The 24,678-nt window shown below is 39.2% G+C and overlaps 1 protein-coding gene across 1 annotated transcript in view; it reads left to right on the plus strand.

Annotated features, from left to right (window-relative positions):
- NELL1 (neural EGFL like 1) overlaps positions 1-24,678 on the plus strand; it is a 266,056-nt gene that overhangs the window by 227,895 nt on the left and 13,483 nt on the right. The window contains exon 15 of the mRNA XM_042837211.1: positions 17,535-17,675. Coding sequence (XP_042693145.1) covers positions 17,535-17,675 — 141 coding nt within the window. The remainder of the gene's footprint in view (positions 1-17,534; positions 17,676-24,678) is intronic.

Genomic DNA, 24,678 nt, shown 5'->3' on the forward strand with positions numbered 1-24,678 from the left:
TGGAAGGATTAGCTTGCCACCACTGCAACTGGAGGAGTGAGGTAGGGAGAAATCTTCAAACAAGGTTTTGAAATAGACTCATTTCAGAGTAGAAATTTCTTCATTATTGGAAGTAGTAATAATACGTAGGAATATATTGTAAAGATCTGCTATTTGGTGCTGAACTGGGCTGCTACTATTTCATATGCACTTTCCATATCTTCACCATTTGTGGTCTTTTTTTTTTCTGGTTTCTTTCTCTGGCCACTTTGTTTCCAGCTCTGCTTTTCAAAAGATCAAAGGGCCAAAATGGGGCACCCTAAAGCACTTTTATTATTCATGGAAAGTGCCACATAGTTTAATTATAATGCAAATAGAAAGTGGTTTATTTCTAGAAAAGAAATTTAATTTAGTACCGTGTAACAGAAATGAAAATTATTCTTTCATCTATGAAATTGTGCATTCTTTGTAGTATGGCAGATTTTGTTCAGGCTACTTAATACTGTTTAAGGTTCTATATTAAACACTAAGTGATATCCAAACTGTCACAATTTAAAAATGTTGCTGCGTGTGGGGGTGTAATTTAGTGTCTGCAGTCAGAAATAAATTCATGGACTGTAAATTTAATTCTTGACGAGGCCACTGACTTGAGTGGAGGTGCTTCCTTCATGTCTTCAGGCCCATTTTTCTCTGACTATTAACCATATATCAGGGCAGGTAAATGTGACATGTTGGGAGTGTAATTCAACTCAGGATGTTGGTGCAACAGAGATGCTGGAATTTACTCTTACAGAGCGCAGTAATGTGTCAAAAAGTAAGTTTTGTTAAGAAGTATTCAGCTCTGTTAGACTAAACATATTTTTAGAAATACACAAGGAGGTGTACTAAAATTTCATTTTGGGTGTTGCCGTTCTGTTTGTATGTTGCACCTGCTTTTCCTTGTTGGCTTTTCGTGGCTTGTGTGTGCATTGGTATTAAGCCATTCAATTACAGTCGAAGTTAGAGAAGGAATATCAAGCCTGAATTATTTAAAAAAGGAATTAAAATGCTGTCCATCAGCACTGGTGTTGCACACCATGTTATGAAGTAATATAAAACAAGAAAATCACAGAGATTTAGAATTTTCGTAAAAGGAAACTCACGATTTTGCAGAAGACAATGATAAGAACATATGATTTATTCAATATGTGCGAGAAAACTGCATTTGACAATCAATGCTAGTGAACGTAGGTCAGATATTTTCTGGTACAGTATTGGTGTATTTTCCATGAGTTGTTGAAATGGACCACTGTTTTTGGGTAGTCTTGCTAATGCATATCAGCAGATAGTTCTTAATTATCAATACAGCCATTTGTAGTTACTAAATCATTAAAACCACAAACTCTAGGCGGAAGCTACACAGCAACAGGGAAAAAAACAAGAGAGAGAAAAAAAAGGAGAAAAATAGAGAAACAAAGTAATATTATGCTGCTCAAGAGGCAGAAATGTATGGATCTGTCAAGTTGAAGGGGACTTTTTAAAATTAAAGGAAAATATATTGTGCTCTTTTGCCAAAAAGAGTAGCATAGCCAAATAATAAGGGTAATTGATGTAAATCTGAGCAGTCCAACTGGTTAATTGCACATGAAAATGTTTCCAGTTTTCCTGGAAATGAGAAAAACTGTTCCAGCATAAAAGGAGCAACTGGCAGCACGGTCTGTGCTGCTCGGCAGTTTCAGAGTTGGGCCCTCTAGAGCTAAAATAGTAATGTGCTGTGTTCTCTCTCAGTTATAGCATAGTACTTGAACTATACAGCAGCAGAGAAAAAGAGAATTATTATAGTGGGTTTTTTTTCAATTTTCAGTTGTGAAATTACGAATGAAATTGGCTTTCTAATATTTTGCATGTTTAAAAAAAAAAATAAAATAGAAAGATTGCAAAGATACTTGTCTGAAGGTGTCTGCTAATAGTTCTCTTTGGAGATGCGAAGGTGAGTTGTTCATGTGAATGTTTCCATTTCCCTTCTTGCATCATGCTGCAGTGGGAGCCATACTGTCCCTGCGAGCTGGTAGGAGGGCTGGGAAGAAGCACAGCACGGTGGGAGGGGTGTGCTCCCTTCCCTTATGGGTGCTGGAGATGCTCTGCCCAGAGACAGGTTCTTGCTATCCAGTGACACAAATGGGGGCCCGCAGTTTTTATAAGCTTTTGCTCAGTGTGTATCTTGGAAAGGGATTACATGTGATTAAGCTATGGAGATAACTCACTGAGGATAGAAGATCCTATCATGGAGTTGTTGCTGTGGGCATACTTGGGGACAGGCTCCAGACAAATTCTTTGTACAGTTCTTGTTCTCGCTGATGTTCAAACTCCGGACATTCATGTTCCATAGCTTTAATTTCATCTAAAGAAGCACTTGAGTGATAATCTTTAGTGCTGTCGCTGCTCCCTTGTACAACATTCTCTGATGGAAGCACCAAATATCTATTCCACAGGAAATGTCTCCATTTCAGAAGGTTGCTTTAGTATTCATCTCTATCCTGCTTGATAACAAGTCAGCAACTGTAATATAATGATATGGGTTGCTTCCAGTGACATGTCATATTGTGAAATTACAGTTTGGGTAATCTGTTTATAAAACATTCTGGGTAGCTGCTAAGCAGTGACTAAAGTGCTTTACACACATGCACAAATACATCAAAGCATTTGGTACTGGTGTTGCAGTGAAACAGTTTGACACTTCAGTTACTGTACAGCACAGCCAGGAGATGCTTTGATCTTTGCTGAACTCCTTTGCAAATGGGGGCACACCCTGATGTAGTCATAAAGGTGGAAGTTTCATTCAGAACTAAGTTTTCCGTGCTTGCTTTTTTTGTTCTTGTTGTTATTTTTTTATTTTTCTTCCATTTATTTTTATGACACAAAATATTTTGCTCCACTTATGGTATAGAATCTCCTTCCTGAAAGTACAGTACCTGAAAAGCATGGTGCTGTTTATCCACCTTTGGGAACTGATTCAGAGGACACAGCACCTTTACAGTCATTATTCTGAGGTGAAAGCACAGCAGATTTGAGATGTGAAGTTGAACTTTATTGACCGTAGTGTGGTCCAAGACTTTGACATAGACAGGAAGGGATGTTGAAAAAATTAATCTTTGGGCAATTGTATTTGACAAATCAGTTCTAATTTCTGACCACTTTCTCTTTGTCCTTGCCTGCATAACTGTATGCCTTGATTAGCTTCTGTAGATTGCTCCAGGGCTGGAAGTGACTGGTAAAGAAAGGGAAGGGATTTCTTTGTATGCTGTGTATAATTTTTAATGGCTTGAAAAATAGAAAAGTATCTTCTTTTCTTTTTTTTTTTTTTTGAATGAAGATTTTCAGCCAGAAAAACAAATGCATGCATATTCAGTTCTTCCCAGGATGCTCTATTCTTACCTCATTTTGTCTTTTATGTCTTTTGGTATAATTCTACCAACTTAAAAACAGTCATTTTTGACTTACAGCAATATTAATGAAGGTAAAAATTTAAACTTTGATGAGGAAGGTTATAAAATATGAAAGCTATTAAAGCATTTCAGATGATTCCAGTCCTCCCTCCCTCAGAAATGGATAAATTTATTTGAAAAGAGGACTGTTCTATGAGTGCTTAAGCCAGAAAAAAAAGTCTTTGTTGCAGATTCATTTTTTAAAGAATTCAAATGCAGGCTGAATGACATCTGGCATGTACAAGTAGGCACAGAGCTTATTCAATGCATTTGAGAGCAGAGCATGTATGGGTTGTTTAGTTTTGAAAGGGTGGGAACGCTCTTCTGGAAGAGAGCAACAAAAAAACACCCAGCTTAGAACAATGCCCCAGAGCTTGTCCAACAAAAAGGGAGCTGTTTGTGTTGGTACATCTGGAATTCTGCCTTGCACTAGGATTAGTAGCTCTTCTTTGAAATGTCACCTGAGTATTTCATTCTGTAAGAGAAAAGGGGAAAAAATCGATAAAGAACAACAGAAAGCAGTCAAGGGCTCATTGTAAAATTGCTCCCTTAAAGCATCATTAGAAGCACTGCTTTCATATCTTTCAAACTGCTTCCTCCATCATGTGTCTCCCAGTAGACCATTAAAGAGGCCAAAACATCCCCAGTAGCTTGTTTCTGTACATAGTATCCAACCAGCACCACCTTGAAGATGTTCTCTTCTAATTCATCTTCAGCTAACTGAACAGATAACCTCACATTGGCTCTGTAGAGTCCTTTCTCAGAGCTGATGCAGCCTATTAGAGTTATTGCTGCCAGTGCAAAAGGAATCTATCAGTTCAAGAATGCATCTAAACGGGAGGCAGTGTCCACAGAGCAACTAGGCAATGGGAGGAGGGAAGAAAGCATCAAAAATGCCTTTGGAATATCTGCAGTGGCCAGGCAGAGCCAGCTGCCCAGAGGAAGTCAGTCAGAAGGAGGCAACCAGTGCTGTGACCACAGCAAGCCCACAAGGGACAATTTTTCTGTCTGGATATTAACAGGAGCACAGCCAAGGTACTGAGGGCAAAGAGCAGGAGAGTTTTGAACGTTTTTCCCCATGAGGCAAAAATAGCTAGTTGCCCAGGGGAGCTTCCTTGGCAGAGCCAGCTGGATGCAGCCCTGAGCATTCAGGTCTACTAACAGCACGTGCCTGGCTGGGGCAGCAGCTTGGGACAGATGCCTTTCAGGGCCCTGCCAGCCTGAGCTATTCTGACACTGCTGCATAACTTAGGTTTACAAATCACTGCAACACTTTGTCACTGTTTCCTTTTCCTGTAGATGAATACATTGCTAAGTGAAATGGAATTTGTCTTACCCTTTTTTTAACAGAAGAGATTACAGCTGTCTGCCTTTGAGATAGTCAGCTAAACAACTTCTATAGTCAGTGGAGAAAAACAGGCATTTTTAAATCATCATGTCTTCTAAGGAGGCATCTAAAGTAAGTGTTAGATAAATTGTAGTGTAAAAGCACTCAACTTTTCATTGATGATAAATGGGATCTAGATAACTAGCTCTAAGACAGATACCTTCTTTCCATCCATCTGAAAGCTGGATGGGATGAATGTCACTTTATCATATTTCTGCTTGAAGGGGTTTTGATGCCTGTTATGGGAATATGGGATACAGTTACACTTCTACTGCTTACTTCCTGATATACAGGATGAGCAACAGGTGACCGTTCCCTGTTGGAAAATCAGATCCTAAGGAATCATTTCAAAACCGTGGAACAGATATTCTTCTGTGGTACAGAGAGGACAAGAAGATAATGCCATTTTATGCTAGGGTTTTCGTTTTTATTTTTCCAAAGCAAAAGGATCCATGCATGCTGTTTGGTGCCTGACTCCTAAGCCGTGGGCACTGCAATAAAATAGTTAACTCTCAGTTGAATGTTTGATTTTTTGTGGGAAGAAAATATCATTAAAAGGTAGACTGTAGTGGACTATGCATGCAAGTGCTTCATTGTAAGGTCAAAATCAAAGTGACTGAAAAGGAATTGTGGATTTGGTTAATTAGGCACCTGCGAGCCCCTTCTGCAATTCTCATGTGACACAGAAGACTGCAGCGCCGCTCTGCCCTTACTCTGAGTACATCTATCACCAGCACTGCCTTCCTCCCCTGTGGTTGCTCTGCCCAACAAATGCTTTCAGCTTGGCACCAGGTGAGGCTGCTAGTTCTTTGTGAGCAAGCAGCTGGTGGCCCTTAGCCCTCATATTTCTCATTTTTTAAGTTAAAAGCTGAGCTACGCTAATGAAATACACACACTCTCTTATGAAACAAAGAATTGTACTTAAAATGTGTTGGTTCAGTAACGCTGGTTCTTTCCCAGCTACGCTTTTGAGAGGCAGAACTGGCAGAAGTGGGAGAGGACTGTAAATATTCTCTTATTATTCCAATTCCTTCTTGCCTGTCAGCAGCTTCCCTGATTCACCTGTCTTGGCACTCTGTGCTTACCACCCTGACAAGATGATTCTGCTTCTTGATAAACTGTGGGTGTAAAAATTACTGTTTTGAACCAAATGAAGACAACGTCTAACGGCAGTAACCTTTTATCAGCAGCTGAAGTGAACATATTGGATAAGATTATAATTTAGATGTACGTTTAGATGCATTTCTGAAAGAGCTGTATGTAGGCTATAATGTTTGAACTGCAGTTATTTTGATGACTGAAAGTCTGTAAAGCTGGAGACTGCATTTTCACTTAATGAAAAGGGTGGTAGTTTTACCAAGAAAATATCCCTAAGGAAATTAATAAAAGGCCTCTTCTTTAAAAGAAAAAAAAAGAAAGATTCTTTGAATTTATGTTTAAGAAAACAAGACTCATGTTCAAGAGACTGGCTAATTTTGGGGTGGTATGTTCTTAATGAAGTCATGTATTTAGTGTATTTAATAAATTAGAAGCTAGCCTGTAAGATTTCTGAGTTGGCACAGGTTAAGAACTATATGTAATAGGAATCTCAAAATTTGCCTTTTTTTTCCCCCACAGAATCTCACAAGCAATGTAGGCTTGAAAAGCCTGTTTTGGAAAGCCATATATCATATATCCTTTTGTGGAGATCCCATGTTTCTTGGTAACTGTGTGCAGCATGCTTTACTGGGATTTAGTATTCACCTGCTTTGAAACCACCCTTGGCCTAAGTCACTGTCAAGCAGGGATCACCTTCTCTACGGGCTTTCAAGCAGAGTACACCTTCAAGGTTGAGACATTAGGAGCTTTCACATAGCCCTAAGGATAATTTCCAATGCCCATTATCATTTAATCACAGATAACTGTGATAAATAACTGTGATAAATAACTGTGATTTATCACATAGAACTGTGGTAAAGGCAGAATGTGTTTTTTTGCTAGTGTACCACAATCCCCTTCCCCTTTTCTTTCTCTGATGTTTGTGGCTACTGTTGCTCCCATTGCAAGTCATTGTCCAGAGCAACTCAACTCAAACAGACTTTGACCTGGCTCTGGACGTGCTCAGTCACCATGGTTTTCATAGAAGAAACACACTGTCTTTTCGTCATGTGAAAATGAACATACCTAATGCAATTAGGGGAAAAAAAAAATCTTACATGGACAATGTCTGTGCTTTGTTTTCAATGGCTTTTTTATTTTCCCCTCATATATAAAGTCTTCCTCCGAAATATATAAACATATGTAGGACAGCTCTTCTCGGAAGTGCTTGCTTTTTTTGCTTCCTTCTTTTTTTAAAAAAAAACTCTTGATATTTTGGCATCCCGTGTGTCAAAAGCCAAGTCAGTTTCACTAATGATGAAATTCAGAAACAGACTGCATATTTAGAAAGTCTTTGCTGAACAAGACCATTTTGTATGATTAATGTATCAGTGTATTCATTAATGTCCACCCTATCGGAAGTACTTACTGAAGAGCTGCTAAAGATTTCTGTAGTATCAAAGATTTTTGCTTGCAAGGAAACAAATGCAGAAGCAGTTTTAATCAAGACCAAACACAGCGTCATGAGGTATAGCACCAGTGCTTCCAGTCCCCCATTAACTCAGTTCACTTGGTTCACTGAGTTTTTGGAACCCTCCAAAAGCCTCAAACACAGATATTGAGACCATGTAGCCATTTGAGATTCCAGAAAGTTCAAAATGATTTGTCTTATGCAATGGAATGTAGTTTAGCATGGAGGCTCTTGTGAAATGGTTGTGTAGGGGCATCTTACGGGAGTGGATTAGATGTCAGGGGGAAGTTCTTCACTGAGAGAGTGGTGAGGTGTTGGAACAGCTGCCCAGAGGGGCTGTGGATGCCCCATGCCTGTTCAAGGCTAGGTCGGGTCGGGCCCTGGGCAGCCTGGTCAAGTACTTATCTAATGGTTGGCAGCCCAGTCTGTGGCAGGGGGGTTAGAATGTGATGATCCATCAGGTCCCTTTGAACCCAAGCTATTCTGTGATTACATTGTGGCATTCCAAGAATGCAATCAATTTCTATGAGAAATTCCTAACTTTGGGAGTGCTGTTGAAAAGCAATTACGTTCAACAAAGCTTAGTCAATTCACTGAAATTGAGGACGCAAAACTAATTTTGATAAATGTGTTTTTTTAACAATGTTCACACAGTAAGCAATGAAGACTATCTTCATACTAAAAAAAATCAAACCCCTTTAAGATAATTGCGGACAAAATTTTGTTACAGTTTTATGTTTTTCCCCACAAAGTACTGTAATATTACATAATGCTTAGGAAATGTTTTGAGATCACAGGATGAAAGATGGTATAGAAGTGCAATGTATTTATGATTATTATTAACATTTGATGAGTCCCCTGGCTTTTCTTTCAGGATTTTCTACTTATTTCTGTTGCACATTTTTAATTGCTTAGAGAAATGATGCAGTCATATCTCGGAGTTGGTTTAATTGGAATTATTGATGTCTGAAGCAGAACCCAGTCTGGGAAAACTGGGTCTGATCAAAGTCTGCAACTAATGGTTTAGTGAAGTTATAAATTCAGTCTGTAATTAAAAAATGAAAGAGAGAGCGTGTCTTCAAAGTGCGCATTTTGTGCTAAGGAAACAGTCACTTCTTACTTGTTTGGAAATACTCATTGCAGTATTTGAAAAGAAGGTAGCAGTAATGACTGAAGTTCTTAATCCCAAGGATTTGCTGAGTTTTTCACCTGACATGGCTGGTTCATTTGAGATGTGTTTCAAGCGTTTTGATTTGCTGTCTTCTTTTTGCAATGGGAGCCAATAATTTTGGATTTTCTCTGTGGGAACATTTTTAGCTTAATTCCTGTGTTTACACTTTTAAAATCTGTAATAACGTATAGAACACACAAGCCTAACATTACCATGAATTCTGGTTCAAATGGATGAAAAGGATGGAGGATATTAAGCAGTCAGTATTAACCTAGCATTAAACGTGGAGGTTGGTGGCCCTGCATGTGGCAGGGGGTTGGAGATTCATGATCCTTGAGGTCCCTTCCGACCCTGGCCATTCTGGGATTCTGTGAACCTTTTCAACTGCCTGTTCACTGACTGCTGAGGATGCACAGGACAGTTCCTAGTCAAGTGAAGCTAATTCTGGCCCTCTTTCTGCATGTTTGAGGGTGATGTTAGGACCGTTCTTTTGTTCTGAACATTCTACTAGATTTCTTAAAACATTTTTACTCATTATTTAGTGCTATGAAATATAGTGCTGTCCAAATTGTCCAGAAAAGCACGCTTCTTTCATGCATCTCGATATACTTACTGAACAGTGTGTGGGAAATCACAACACACTGCTTTTCTTTTCTGATGCACGTGTTGTGACAGAGTTAGGAAACTGGATGAATTTAACTGCTTTGGGGGTTGATGGATGGGTACTGGTGTGACTGGAGAAAGTTCCAGCAGACTGAAATACAGAATGACCTTTACTTGTATTATGAACATGATGAAAGACTTTTGCTTTCTTTTAAATGATTCTTCTGGTCTTTTGTTATAAAGGATCTTTTTGTTTAGCCTACTTGTTACCAGAAATAAATATGTATATATTCCAAAGTGGACAGGGATCTTGCATTGAATGATAGCAGTTGTAATTCAGTGCGTTGACTGGAATATCCACCACAGATTTCACTTTCCTTATGAAACTGTGTCAGTGCATTCTCCAACAGTATGCACTTTTACCATATGCTCTGTATTGATCAACCCATCCTGAACCATTTTTTTCCCTAATTAAGGATGCAGAGAGCTTTGCATTATTCCTTTTATGATCTCAGGAGCTCTTTTTACACTGCTTGTTTGGGGATTTGCTTCCTTGGGAGAGTTTATTGCTGTATGGATGAGAATGCTTTTCTGAAGCTGTTAATCATTCCACGATTAAAGAAAACTAATTGAGAATATTTCCCATTATTACTAAAGTCTCAGGAGTGCCATAGGGCGTACATACTATTATAATCTAAACCTGCAATTTGTCTTTGCTCCTTGTATCCTTTGGTACAGTGATGCATACTTGGAGAAGAATTTTAAGGGGAATGGCTGATACTCCCCTACCCAGCCACAGTGAACGAAAAGTGCTTTTTACCATTTTCTCATCAGCTGCTGCCTCCTGTTAGCAGTGAGATTGTTTTTGCAAGAGTTATTTTACCCTTTGATTAAGGAAGGGCTCAAACTAATCAAAATAACTTCCTAACATTGCAGACTATTGGTCCTGCAGTATAAGTTGCCCAGTGAAGTGGAGGAGAACTTACCATGCAAGTCACTTTAAAATTCTTTGAGGCAAATCACTGAAGAATGCATGGTAGGGAGCATCTCCTTTCTGTTGCAGGATGTACTCAATAAAATAATACACATTTCATGGCTCTTTGATATTGGACTTCAGTATTTCAGGTGCTAGATAGAAGGATGTATTCATTATGTAATATACCTAAGGACTGTAAATGAATTAGCCTGCTAGCATTGGAGAATAATAGTCGGACTCATCAATGAAGCTCTGCAGGTAGAGCTGCTGTCATTTGAATGCTTCTTTCCGTGCAGTCCACCGATGGGTGTGTTTGGTTGAGAATACCATTTGTCAGTGTCCTGCTTCATAAGAAGATACATTCGTTTTTTGTAACCCTGATGAAGAAGGCTGCAGCCTGCATCTATATTATTTTAGTAATTTTGTTAGGGGTGAGCATTCCTTTTCAGAACATCACCTATTTTGTTTTAACAAATATCCCCATAAGGTGATTCTTCTCAAATTCTGTGATGTCGGTAAGGAATCTGTAGCTCTTCAGTTACAGTATGCCAAAATCAATTGCCAAAAGAATTCTGATTCTGGTTGACGAATTCATCTTTTTATTATGTACATAATGCATTTTGCCATCCAGATTTACTGAAATGTAGTTCCACAATCTGTAATATGTTTTTAATATGGTCTTACCAGTCACTGAACATTAAATGAATCTGAATGTATAGCATTTATGCTTCGAACTAACTTTAAGCGGCTTTGGGCATAAAAGTACTGTGCTAGTAAGGACAGATTTGAATATATGTATATGTATATATATATATATATATAAAGTCTACATAATCCTGACTTTGTGGAAGCATTTCTCTGTGTGCTGAGAGCTTCATTGGTTATGTGCTACTGACATGAATGATCTCTCCTGTTGATAACTGTTCTGTCATTGTATTCTAGTGTGCATATCTAACATTTTGAATAACTGCTTTGTATGGAATAGCTGCACATACAATCCCACAATTTACTTGAATTAGCAGTCAGAGATAAAGACACTGAGTATTTCTTCAAAAATCCCATGGCTGGAATGAAGGTTGGCCTTACCACTACCTGGTTATTTGAGAGCTTCTTTTAGAGCATTGAGAATGATAACCTCAAAGCCAGGAAACTGGATTGCAATTAAAAACTGGGGAGCATCTCACATATTGGCAGTGGGCAGCTGTGGTCAGTTCAGTGTGTCTTAGTTATCTCACATGTAAATTGTGCATGATACTGCTCTCTTCTGCAGAAAATCTAACCAAAGATATTTAATAAATACTATTTGACTAATGGACTGGCTTTTTGTACAAAATTGTCGCCAGACTAAGTGTACATGGTTGATCATAGGATGGAGATCATGCGTAATTGTTACGTGTTTCTACAAATATAGAGAGAAAATTTTGGAGTCCTGACTAACTGCTCTGACACAATTAGGAAGAATATGAAGTCAAGTGAATATGAGAGGAGAGTTCCTGATAGTTGTGGGGTATTTCCTTCCAAAACTTGAAGGGAGCTTATAAACAGAAGGGGAATGGCTGTTTTCAAGAGTGGATAGCAATAGGACAAGGAGGAATGGTTTAAACTGAGACAGGGGAGGTTTGGGTTAGATATTAGGAGGAAGTTTTTCACCCAGAGGGTGGTGAGGCACTGGAGCAGGTTGCCCAAGGGGCTGTGGATGCCCCATCCCTGCAGGCATTCAAAGCCAGGCTGGATGTGGCTCTGGGCAGCCTGGTCTGCTGGTTGGTGACCCTGCACATAGCAGGGGGTTGGAACTGGATGATCCTTTTCAACCCAGGCTGTCCTATGGTTCTGCAGATCTATGATTTCCAGCAGGTACAAGTAGGCTGACCTAATTTCCTGAAGTAGAATCATCAGCTCAGCAATAGTTGTAGTTGGTGAACTGGCTGTTTATAACTGTTTTTTTCTCTTTCATCTAAGCTAGCTATACCAAGCATGGTAGCAGTATCCTTCCAACATTTGGGTAGAGCCAAATAAAATTTATATTGACGTGAAATCCCTTCTGTTTTCAGGATTATGTAGTTGGAGAGGCATGTTGACCCTAAAATGTGACAAATAGCCTGTGCTTCAGTTTAAAACCTACCCTAGTGATTGCAAAGTCAGTCTGTATGTTTCTGGTGTGTGAAGTGATAATTACAGTCCTGTTTGCAGTGGAAACTGAAAGGCATCACTAAATGTGATAGTTCTTCACCCTGCCTCGGATATCCCTGCCACGCTTATTGCTGAGCAGCCTGTCTGCAGTTTTTGTTTCCCATATCACCTAGAAATCCCTAAATATGGGAATCAAAAACTCCTGCTTCAGCTCCGGTGTTGTGAAGTGACATTTATTGGTGTCATTCAGGTCCGTTAGGCTGCAGACTCCAAGTGTGCTGCCTATTTAGCATACAAATAGACAAATAAGAGTGCATGAAAGAGACGTGCACCAAAGTGATTAAAACATCAGCTTGGTGCATGTATTAAAAATGAGTTTCAGTAAATTAGATGTTATATAAAAAGAATTAATCTTAAAAATTGCTGGTACCACTGGTCTGTGTTATTATACTGATACCAATTTAATTTCATTTTTTCTTGTTAAACTCATCATGCTAAATTTACACTTGTGTTTCAGATGATTAAAAATCTTGATAACACCAATGTGACATTACACAATAGAGCATATTACAGCTGTTCTTTAATTATAATGAGTGGTGGGCGCACCTTTAATCTCTGAAATCCACTTTGTGCCATTAAACTGCTCTGTAAGATTGATTATTCCTGAATTTGAGGTGTGTTTACTATCTCAACAAATCCAAATTGTCAGAGTTTAGAGCTGGGTCCTTAAAATAGAAAAGTAGAGCAGAACCTGTGCCATTTACTGAGGCAGCGCTGTTCCTGCCTGAGAAGGAACTGCAAAGGCCAATATAAATATAACGCAATTAAAATCAGTCTGTGAAAACAGCCATGACTGCTGGGGAGAGAAGAATATGTTATTTGGCACTGTTTCCTCCTCCACCCCCCGAGTCTCCTAATGAGTTAAAATGAAAGTAATTAAAAAAGAAGCTAAATATCAAGGAAGGATTTCCTGTGCTGCCTGTTCCTGGCTTTGGTCAGATAGAAGTGGAGTCTCTATTACCTCAATGGTGAAGCAAGAAATTGATTATTGAAGGGGTCAGTAAATATGGCTGAGATGTCTTTCTGTCCATTCTGATTTTTAGCATCTCTGTGGTCCTAATAACAAACTGGCCTCATGAGTGAGTGGCAGCCATGAGTCATTATTCAAATACAAGTAAATTATACAGTTATCTATGTTATTCTGAGTTGCCATTTGTTTAACAACTAAATTGCTGTACCGTGTCTGAGTCATTGGTATTCCAGTCATGACGAATTGTAACCTGTGACAAGGTCAGAGTGTTGTAGGAGCTTATACTGCTCACTGGGAAAAAGTAGCAGACTCCTAGGATGGCCACTGTCAATGTATTATGTGTTTAAAAAAAAATGCAGTGCCTTCTTGGTGACTGCAGAGAACTCTCAAAACCCATGTGGAGTTAATGATATGATACGTGTCCAGTTTTGGGCCCCTCACTGCAAGAAAGACATTGAGGCCCTGAAATGTGTTCAAAGGAGGGCAACAAAGCTGGTGAGGGGTCTGGAGCACAGGCCATATGAGGAGAGACTGAAGGAGCTGGGAATGTTCAGCCTGGAGAAGAGGAGGCTCAGGGGAGACCTCATTGCTCTCTATAACTTCCTGAAGGGAGGCTGTAGTGAGCTGGGGATCGGCCTCTTCTCTCGTGTCATTAGTGATAGGACCAGGGGGAATGGCTTCAAGCTACGGCAGGGGAGATTCAGGCTGGACATGAGGAAGTATTACTTTTCAGAAAGGGTGGTCAGGCACTGGAATGGACTGCCCAGGGAGGTGGTGGAGTCACCGACCCTGGGGGTGTTCAAGGAAAGACTGGATGTTGTGTTGAGGGACATGGTTTAGTAGGAGCTATTGGGAATAGATGAACGGTTGGACTGGGTGATCTTTTAGGTCTTTTCCAACCTTGGTGATTCTATGATTCTATGATATGGCCAATGTAGTAGGAGTTACTAATAAAGAATAAAATTCAGCCTATACATAATTTCATGTAGAACTGCATGATTATGATTTGCTTGCATCAATTTAGGCACGTGGGAGATTCCTTTAGCGAGAGACATTTTCATCTCCACTCATCTGAAATAGTTGTCTCTGCTTTCAGGGTTGATTTGAAGCATTGCAATGACTCTTTGCAGCAGGGCAGCTGTGTGACATCTCTTTCTTGCTAGTGCCGTCTCCTGGAAGAGTGTGTTGTTCACTGAACTCATGCTGCAGTTGTCTGGGTGCATTTTTCTGGTGTTCTCCTGTAAGGTGGAACACAAAGTTGTAGGATACTTCTTGTATCCACGAAGCTGTGGATAACAGAGTTAACTGTCAGGGTATGATTTTAATTCAGGAAGCCTGAGACTTGTGCAGCCCCTTCTTCTTGGTACATGTCTTTCTTGCTTAGGTCTCCTGATCAGCAGCCAACCAAAGATAAGGATATGTATTTTTTTGCATGAAAAGGAGTACCAAACAGTGTGATGAACATATGTCTTTATTACACAACTCTTCTGTCTCATGGAAACTGCAGATTGTGTAGCTATTGTGTCACACTGAGTAGTTTTCCTTTTAATATTATCACACTGTGACTTAAACATGATGAAATATTAGAAAAAAAGGAACCATTTTAATTTTACTTTTTCACTAGGTCTGAAACCACTGTGTTTTATTTGGAGGTAAATTATGCTATTTATCTTGTATACATAAGTACCTCTATGAATAATGCAAGAAGTTGAGATGATAGAAGTAAAAATTACAGAGCTGTCCTTAACAGACTGGATTAACATCCTGTGAGAGCTTATTTAAAACCAACTGGTGCCTCTTTTATACAATACAAAAATGTGCCATTTTGGAGCTTTTGCAAAGCCATTATAGTGGAGCGTTGCCAGATCCATTAACAATTCTGTAGTAATGACAGCTAGATAGCAGAGATGGGGTACAAGCAGGCAGTGGAAGGATCTATACAAGATGCCTTTTGCATGGATGTTGTAAGAAAACTTGAATGAAAAGAACTGCTATCAAAACCATAGCACTTCCAGACTGAAATGAACTACTAAGTGAACTAGTGTCGTGGTATATGACACATCATTTGTTTCTGTCCCTGGCATGGGTAAGGCACTGCTGGTGGAACTCCACTCGTTTAAGATATCAAGGAATAGAGGAAGAATTTATATGACTGAAAGCTCGTCATTTTTTTCCATCTCTCCAGGCTTAAGAAATTGTTTTGTATCTCCCTAAAATTCAGTGACCAAAAGCTACTGATGGACAGAGTACTGCCATGTGAAAGTCATGTAGTCTTTAGATCATCGGGTATGTTATTTTAACTTGATTGGCATCATCTACAGAGACTCAAACATGGATGCTCTTCTTTTTCCGTTAAGCAAGCTGCTGATCAGCTTTGTTATCCTGGCAAACTGTACGAAAAGTGGTTTACCAGTCAAGTACTTTGCTACAGCACGAGCCTAAGTCAGATGCACTCTCAAAAGGGCTCAGCTTAAGAAATGCACCTTTGGAAAACTATACATTTTGTAAGTTAAAAACATAAAATTGACTGGAAAGAGCTCCAGGACAGGACTGCCCCTTGGCAGCAGTCTTTGAGGGAGAACATTCTCAGATTCGACACTGGGGAAGAGGGGGAAGCAAGAAGAATTCATTTACGATTGACCCATGACAGCAAAGTCACTCACTTTCCAAATAGGATTAAACTTGTTCTGTCAGCCATGACATGTGAAAAGATCATGGTTATAAATACCATTTACCATAATGAATTGGAAGTGTCTGAGTTTGCAAGCAGCACTGGCCGCTGATGGACAGCTAGATTTATGCAGTGTTTTGACGCTAAAATTAGCTTCTGCAAAATAAAGGGAGTACAGAAAAGGTTGTAGCAGTGAGAGATTGTAAAACATTAAAAAAAGAAAAAAAAAAAAAGAAAAAAGAAGGAATTGTATTGAAGGATATTTCATTCAAATCATATTTGTTGTGTGTCAGCATGACTTCCTGCAGTCAATGAAACCACATTGATGTACGTATTTTTTTTATTGAGATAAAAACTACACCCTGTGGTTGCTCAGTAACCTTAACTCAGTCTTGCATCAGGATCAGACAGTATTTGCTTTTTAATGCTTGCAGAACTAAATGTAGATTGAGAATCTAATTTCAGAAAATTTGTGCGTTCAGTGTAGGCTTTATTTGTATTTTCAGTGTGCAGGCTGCCACGGAAAAATCTCAGTGGCTGAAAGTATATATAATATTTAGGGATGACTTGAGATTCTTTTTAATTGATAACGTACAGGCTGAAAACTGTCCAACATTAAAGAAAATAGTAAAAAGGCTGAACTAAAAAGAGGCATCAAATATAATCGCTTCTTAAATTAACAGAAGGTTAACATATAATTAATTTGTTAATTTTAATTACTACCCTACAAAATGTGCTGGAAATATGCTCAAAGGGGAGTAGCAGCCAGGTGCCAGGCGTGATTAACTAAGGTTACTGGCAATTAGGAGGTCTCTATTAACCATGTTATGGAAATTTTAAAAACACATTTACTGAAACTCAGCAGGGTTTTCATCTTGCTCTGTATTTCCACTACTTTAGACTTACTGGTGTGGTGTCATTGGCTTCATTCTCTTCCAGCTAAACCTTTTACTGCAGATGAGATGCAAACTGCCTTTTCTTTGTGTGTTATGCAAGCAGTAGGTATTTGTTTTGTTCATATAAACACAAATGATTAATTCTTGTTTGCAAAGAGTCTTGATGTCTTGGCACACGGAGTGCCAGGGAGCTGCAGAGTATTGCAGCTGAGCACTGGGAAGGCCAATCCCAAAGAGAAGGTTGTTGCTTTCCAAGGAGCTCTGGGACATGCAGTTCGTATGTACAGCAGGAGTGTTGCTGGAACAGCCTTTCCAATCCAGAACCTGCTCTACAGTGCTTTACATTTGCAGTCTAACTTGTGATTTAAAACCAACAAACCAAACTCACATCAACAATAAGAAGAGCAAAATTTCTATATGTTTGCTTTGCATTTTCAACCAAATGCACTGTGAATGAATGTCTTCTATGTATCAAATTCCATGATGTACTGCTGTTCTGTATTACTGCTGCATCGGTCATGCTGATGTGTCTGTTATTTGGAAGCATGATAAACCGTGTTCCGTGATCAAGGAAGACTTTTAAAAAATGCAAACAAAACAAAACAAATAAAAACAACCTAAAGCATTGGTGTCAAAGGAAATTAATTTCCTGGATGGCTTGTGTTTTTCTCTGAGGCAGATATTGATGAGTGTGCAGAGGGGATCATTGAGTGTCACAACCATTCACGCTGTGTTAACCTCCCAGGGTGGTACCACTGTGAGTGCAGAAGCGGTTTCCATGACAATGGAAGCTATTCTCTTTCCGGGGAGTCCTGTGTTGGTAAGCAATGATCAGCATAGTGCTGGTTTTTTGTTGTCTTTTTTTTGCGTTCTGCATGGTGTTATAAAGTCACTGCTGAGACACTGTCCATAACAGTTTCTGTGTTTAAGGCAAAAATGAGAAAGCAAGCAAGCGTGTCTGCGTTTGTCAGCATCCCCAGCCATGTGGTGCGGGCGCTAGTTTAAGAGGCATCACATTTCTGATCGGTTATTACAGGAGGGAGGCACACAGAGATCCAGAGTGTGACTTAGTATGCTTTGCCATTTATCACAATAAGCTGCTCTACATCCTGAAGGGAGGGAGGGCTTTCTGGGGAGCAGAATGGCCCACGGAAGGGAAGGAGATGCTCCTCAGCTTTCAAATCTCAGAGCAGCAGTATGAGAACACATTCGGTGCATGTTCCTTGTCGCTTTGATATGTTACTTTTGCATTCTGTCGTATCTTCATCATTTTATTTTTGGAGTTATGCAAATAGCCCCCTGCACTTTGTGCACCATATTTGGAGAAAAACACCCTGAGAGCACGAAGGGAGAGGAATTTTTAAAGGGTGCGGAGGAGTTTGTCAGTTCTTCCTGTGATCACTTGTTTCTGTGGGAGGACAAAGGATGAGGCTCCGTGAGGGTTTATCTGGAGCTGGTTCTCGCAATCTGGTGTGGTGAATGTTCGTAACACTTTGTGTCCCAACACAGCAAGTAAGCAGGAATGAAAGGATAGTGGAGGCTCTGCTTAACAATTAACCTCTGCTTAACAATTTTTCTAGCTATTTATTCTCGAAAGTCTTGTACGTCATTTCTGTATGATATTATCAGGTGCGTTTAAAACAGTTTGCCAAGGATCTCGTTATAGCTGCTACTGATGCAGTTCTCTTAATTCTCTATCCTTTCTTGGGAAATGCAGCTATTTCATCTCTACTCAGTTCTATGAATTTTCTGTAAGAGCATTTTGCTTTTCTGCTTCTTCTGTGAAGGACTCCCTTTTAATGCACTAAATCCTGTTTATCGTGCGTAAGTGCAAAGGGCTCTCTTTAAGATTTAAAGTATACAATTAAAGTAAAAGTTAGAATCATTTTTTTTCGTATGAATTTATAAATTGTTGTAACACACATTCCAATCTTTTGCAAATTGTAGCTATTAGGGGAAATAGGTCCTTGGAATGAGATAGCATTGTGATTTAAAAATGCAGAGGAAAAATACTTATTTTCAAAAAACAGTGTTTTGTAGATTATCCTGCCAAACTATATTAGCTTCTTATGTATTGTCCTAATCACTTTTTACAGCATTTTGTTACTTAAATACCATGTGAAAATCACACATTCTTAACCAGGTTCTCATATGTTAAGAATTCTGCTCTGGTTTATTTAAGTACTGCAAAAGGAGTGATGGGCAGAGCAATATTGAAAATACTTTATCAGAAATCAAAGTGATGTGAAATAGGCCTTTGAAAAGCTCTGAGGAAATTGGAGATACAGGGCAATGCAGCATTCCTGGCGTCTGCTTGTGCTGCTGCCATGGTGATCTCCATCTCTTTTCAGGCTGACCTTAGGTAGCTGTTTTCTTGCTTGGAAAATACAAGACTCAGATGGGTTGACATTGGACTTGATGATCCTAGGGGTCTTCTGATTCTAAAAGACAGATCCTCAGACATGGCTGTGGTTTTGATTGGCCCATAGATGGGCTCAGTTGCTGAAAAATCTGTGTTGCTTTTAAAGTGAAGGACTCTTGGCTATCTTAGAGCAAGAAGGATCCCCAAATTCTCTATGTTCTGTGGAAACTGAAAGGGTGAGTTTTGGTGAAGGTGAACCACCCTCGTTTTGACCTGCACAGCACACTGGAAGTTGGTTAGGTGAGGTGCTCTTCTTGCCATGTGCAAGTTATAAACAGAATGTGAAATGAGTGACATTATTTAACTAAGTTGCTTTTCTGAACTACTGCAGGATACCAGTAATGAAGGGAGTAAACATTTCTTTTGTTTCATTATACTGCTTAAGCACTTAGAAATGAATTGAATGACTTTGCTAATCCATATGAACAAAGAGACTTCAAAATGTGAAGCGTATTTAAAAACACAACTAAGAATTGGTCAAAATTGGACAGTAATGTACATTCTTGCTTCGACTTAGTTACTTGAACACTGGCTTTTGTCATGTTACAGAGCTTATTTACACAGTGGAGTACTTACGGTCAAGGCCAGAGTCCCTCTCTATTTCAAGTAAGAGGGTTCATTTGCTTAGCAACAGCATTTTGTCCTAGGATTGTATTTTACTGAAATCCTAGCGTGCACCTGAGCTGGATTTGGCCTGTTGCCCTTCAGTATATTTTGAAGTATTTCTTCCTTCCTGAAGGACAGATCTTGGAGAACAATAAGCAGGCATAGGAGAAAATAAAAATAAAAATGTTGAAAGCTGCAACAATAAAATAATAACAGATGAAAAATCATAACGTGGTGAGAGGGAATACTGAGGTTTGGTGCATAGCCCAAAGCCCAGGCAGCTGGTGTGGGGTGGCTCCTCTTTCCTTCTGAAGATGACACTTGGTCATTGCTTGTAGGTTGTCAGCAATGCAATGCAGAACATTTAAAATATATATATGTATCTGTCTGGAGAGTGTTGTGATACCTCAGGGATTCTGAAAGCTTTACCTCATTGCCCATGAGAGAACAGTAGATGTGGTGGGGAAGGTCATAATATTGTGCTAGAGCATGGCAAAAAGGATGGGTGACTTGGCCAGGGTGCTTCAAGCTTGACTAAATATGTTATTGCTCAAAATGTCAACATAGATGACTTGGAAAAGGGGAGTATATTTTCATAGCCACGCTTTTACAAAAGATGTCAGCTTAATAAGGAGACAGTGAGCAGACTCAAATTAAGAGAATGTGATTTAATTTCCAGTGATATCGTTTTTATGAGGCACTGGCCTTTCACACTATATTATTTAGAATACTGCTTGCAGACAAAAGACAATTGCTATATCTAAGTTGCTACCGAAGTTTCTTTTGCAGTAAAAATACATAGGCTGTAGTTGTTCGGTGTTTCTCTTTTCCTTCCCTCTTCCCTGTCTTTTCCCTCTCCTTTTCCTTTCCCCCCTTCCTCCCTTTCCCCCTTCTCTACTTTTTTTAAATACGAATTTTGTTACAATTTAGGATTTAAAAAAGACCATCAGAATGCTTTATAGAGCACTTCTTATCAAGATGCACAGTGTCCCAGTATTAACTACTATCCACTGTAGCTATGCTGATACAACTGGTGTGCATTGCTGCTTCTCTGCACTAAGTACCTGTTGCCAAATACTGCTGGTGCAGTGGGTTATTACTGAATAAACTCTCAACACTGAATTTTCAGTGTCAGCCTTATCAGAACCTAAAAAAGGGGAAAACTGTCAAAGAAAATGCTTTCTTAGGAGAAGTAAACAGTTGTGTCACAAAGCTCACTCCTTCTGCAGGCTGAAAAGTAGAAGCAAATTAAAGTAAATTATACACATTTCTCTCCCTACCCCTTTAAGAGAGTTGATTCTCATCTGTAGAGAATTACTCAATTCACAGAGCACTGAATTTCTGAGTCCTTTTATACACTGCAGGCTTTAATACACTCCATAGTGTGCTACAGTGTTCTCTACTAACTAGGTTTGAAATCAATAGAGAAGCAGGTTTGTTTTCTGTTGTTGTGCCCTCTTTCTCTGTCAAAAAAAAAAACTAGGTCCATCCCATCCTTCAGAAATTTTCCTCTCAGCCACTGCTTTCCTACCATTAAAGAAGTGGAATGTGGGCAGAAAGGTTTACGTGTACAGAATATCCAGGATCAACTCCAGAACTTTATTTTGCTCATTGAACATAAAGCTTATGTTATTAGTCTCTATCTGTTGATTTTGTGCTGCAAGATAAAAATAATCTTGCTTACTTTCTGCTTCATAAATTCTGGTTCTTGTGTTCTGTGAGGAATGTGAGTTTCATGTTTTAAGATAATTGTGCTTAGTAGTTCCTATACTTCTAGAAAGCATCAGTAAATCCTACATTCTGAATCTAATTTACCGTACAGTGTTCTTTAATAGACTATTATGTCTCTATAGAATACAAGTACCATCACGAAATATTTTCTAACAAAAAGAATGTGTCTGTTTAGTGGTTTTTCAAAGATGAATCCAAGTCACTTTTTTTGTTTTAGATGGAGGAGAAATACATAATTTTGTGACAAATTGCATGTGAAAAATGATTTGTCAAAACAGTGCTTAGTTACACACATTTGTTTGGGAGTCAAGCATACATTTTTCACATAATATTATATGTAATGGCTTAATGTAGCATAACAGTTAGAATTAGCACATTAGTAGGGTTCTTTCTTCTGCAACAACTTATCATGATATTACAGAGCACCTCGCTGCATGACATGCCTGCACATATTTATTAAGATGCTATAGAAAAGTCACACCATTAAAACCTGAATAGCCTGAAAAGCTAAGCAATGGAGTGGCTGGGGACTGGTTTGAAATTTCAGTGAAACCAAGTTAATGAACTTCTGTTGATATGTACAGTCATGCTTGTCGTCTACCCATTCAAATACAATGTCTGTGGGACCTCTCATAATATCTGAGGCAAATTACTTCTCGTTACAGCCAAAAAGGATGGAAAAGGAAATTGCATCTCAGGGGATTATTCTATTCCATTTTGATTCTGCTTTCTTGTATGCCCACGTTACCAAGCTATATTTATGTACTTCAAAAGCATATTAAGAAGTGAGCATGTCTTGTGTGGCTTTTCTTTTTTTCCCATCCACACAAAAGGACTCTTGTTGCATTATAGCTGAAATATCCATCAGGTACTTCTGTTGTGTGCTTGTGTAGAGAAGCATACATTTAAAGTATTTGAAGAGTGAAGATTTCGATCAGCTTTACAATAGCCCTGTGCAATGTTTGAGGTGGCAAGTCTTAGCAGCAGTCACTTTGCTGTTGGTGATATATTGTTGATATAAAATAGCAGGCTAGCCGTATAAACAACTTTCTGTTTATAGTCAATGCTGTTCTGTTCTTGCACTTTCACTCTTGAAAAGAAGCTGTTCAGTGGAAAAATAAAGCCCTGCCCTGTTTACTTGTGTTAATTAGTAGTTTATACAACAGATGATCTCAATATAACAAGTAATCTTGCAAAATCATAGTCTAGGTTTGAATAAAAAGAGGAAAATGAAATTGTATTCACGGGTTGACAGACTGTATGGAAGAACTGATTCCTGCAAAATTCAATAAAGGTGTCTTGTTTTTGAGTTATATAGAGAGAAAGACTGGGGATTCTCCTTGCTATTTTGTATATTTGCTTCTTTTCTTAAAAACTGCTTAGTTTTATAGATGAGTATTTCACCTTCTGCCTGGTGTTGTTATGATGGGCAATACTATCTGTGCACAGTTTTGCCTTGTGCTTTGTTATATGTTGCAGTTGTGGGCCAGTATCTTCTGAGACCTGCTGTGGGAAAGCAAATGGAACCTGATGGGGAGCATGGGGAATTTGAGCTGAGCAAGGATTTGAATAATATAAAAATAATCTATATGCAAGAGCTTTATCATACAATTTTCATATTCATTAGAAGATTGTTTTGGACATGTTCAGAATTTTAAACTGTGCTGATTTCTCAACAGCAAAGCTGACACATAAATTCCAATCGTGAAGAGAAATTTCACAGTGAATATGACTGTGGGTCCTGCATTTTGGTCACAACAACCCCAGGCAGCCCCACAGGCTTGGGGAAGAGTGGCTGGAAAGCTGCCTGATGGAAAAGGACCTTGGTGTACTGATGGACAGTCGGCTGAATATGAGCCAGCAGTGTGCCCAGGTGGCCAAGAAGGCCAGTCGCATCCTGGCTTGGATCAGGAATGGGGTGGTGAGCAGGACCAGGGAAGTCATCCTGCCCCTGTACTTGGCACTGGTGGGGCATTGGTACGGGGCATTGGTGAGGCCTCACCTTGAGTGCTGTGTTCAGTTTTGGGCACCTCAGTACAGAAAGGACATGGAGGTGCTGGAGCAGGTTCAAAGAAGGACAACAAGGCTGGGGAAGGGCTTGGAGAAAAAAAGGGCTATGAGGAGAGACTGAGGGAACTGGGGCAGTTCAGTGTGGCGAAAAAGAGGCTGAGGGCAGACCTTATTGCTCTCTTCCAATACCTGAAAGGTGCTTACAGCGAGAGCGGGGTTGGTCTCTTCTCACTGGTGACAGGACGAGGGGAAGTGACCTCAAGTTGCACCAGGGTAAGTTTAGGTTGGATATTAGGAAAAACTTCTTTACAGAAAGGGTTGTTAAGCACTGGAATAGGCTCCCCACAGAGGTGGTTGAGTCACCATCCTGGATGTGTTTAAAAACCGTTTGAATGTGGTGCTCAGGGACACGATTTAGCAGAGGGCTGTTAGAGTTAGGGTAGGATGGTTAGGTTGTGGTTGGACTTGATGATCTTGAAGGTCTTTTCCAACCTGAGTGATTCTATATGACTGTTTTATTCCTTTTTTTCACAGAGCCATATACATGCTGATCTCACATCAATGCCAGCAATACCATGTGATCTGCATTAAGCTGCATTAAGCTAACGTACCTCCTTAGGCTTACAACAAGCTAAAAATGTGGGAGCATTTCTCAGTGTTGTTGTTGTTTTTTTGGTTTTTTTTTTGTGTTTGTGTGTGCGTGTGTGTTCCTTCGCCACCCCCCGTTTCTTTCCTTTTTGGCTTGCTGAATGAAAGTACAAAAATACAGCAACATTATGAGTTATTTTCCTCAAGTTCCTGGGAATGCTGACTGTTTGTTCAGACTTTTATAAATGTAATCAGCGACAAGAAAAAAATGCCACAGGGATGTTCTCAGAAAATTACCTCTATTAAAAGTTCAGCTGAAAATGAGTGCAGTGTCCAAGCCTTTTGTATTTGATTAATAGCTAAAACTTTTAAATAATAAATGTCATAAAATAATAAGAAACCATCATTTGCATAAAGAAAGAAAAAAAAATGAGCAAAAGGAGTAGCAATTAGGAATTTATGTTCA

The sequence above is a fragment of the Centrocercus urophasianus genome, unplaced genomic scaffold (genome assembly GCF_019232065.1).
Source record: "Centrocercus urophasianus isolate 14NV4802_14NV808 unplaced genomic scaffold, USGS_Curo_1.0 seq_7, whole genome shotgun sequence".
Taxonomy (NCBI): domain Eukaryota; kingdom Metazoa; phylum Chordata; class Aves; order Galliformes; family Phasianidae; genus Centrocercus; species Centrocercus urophasianus.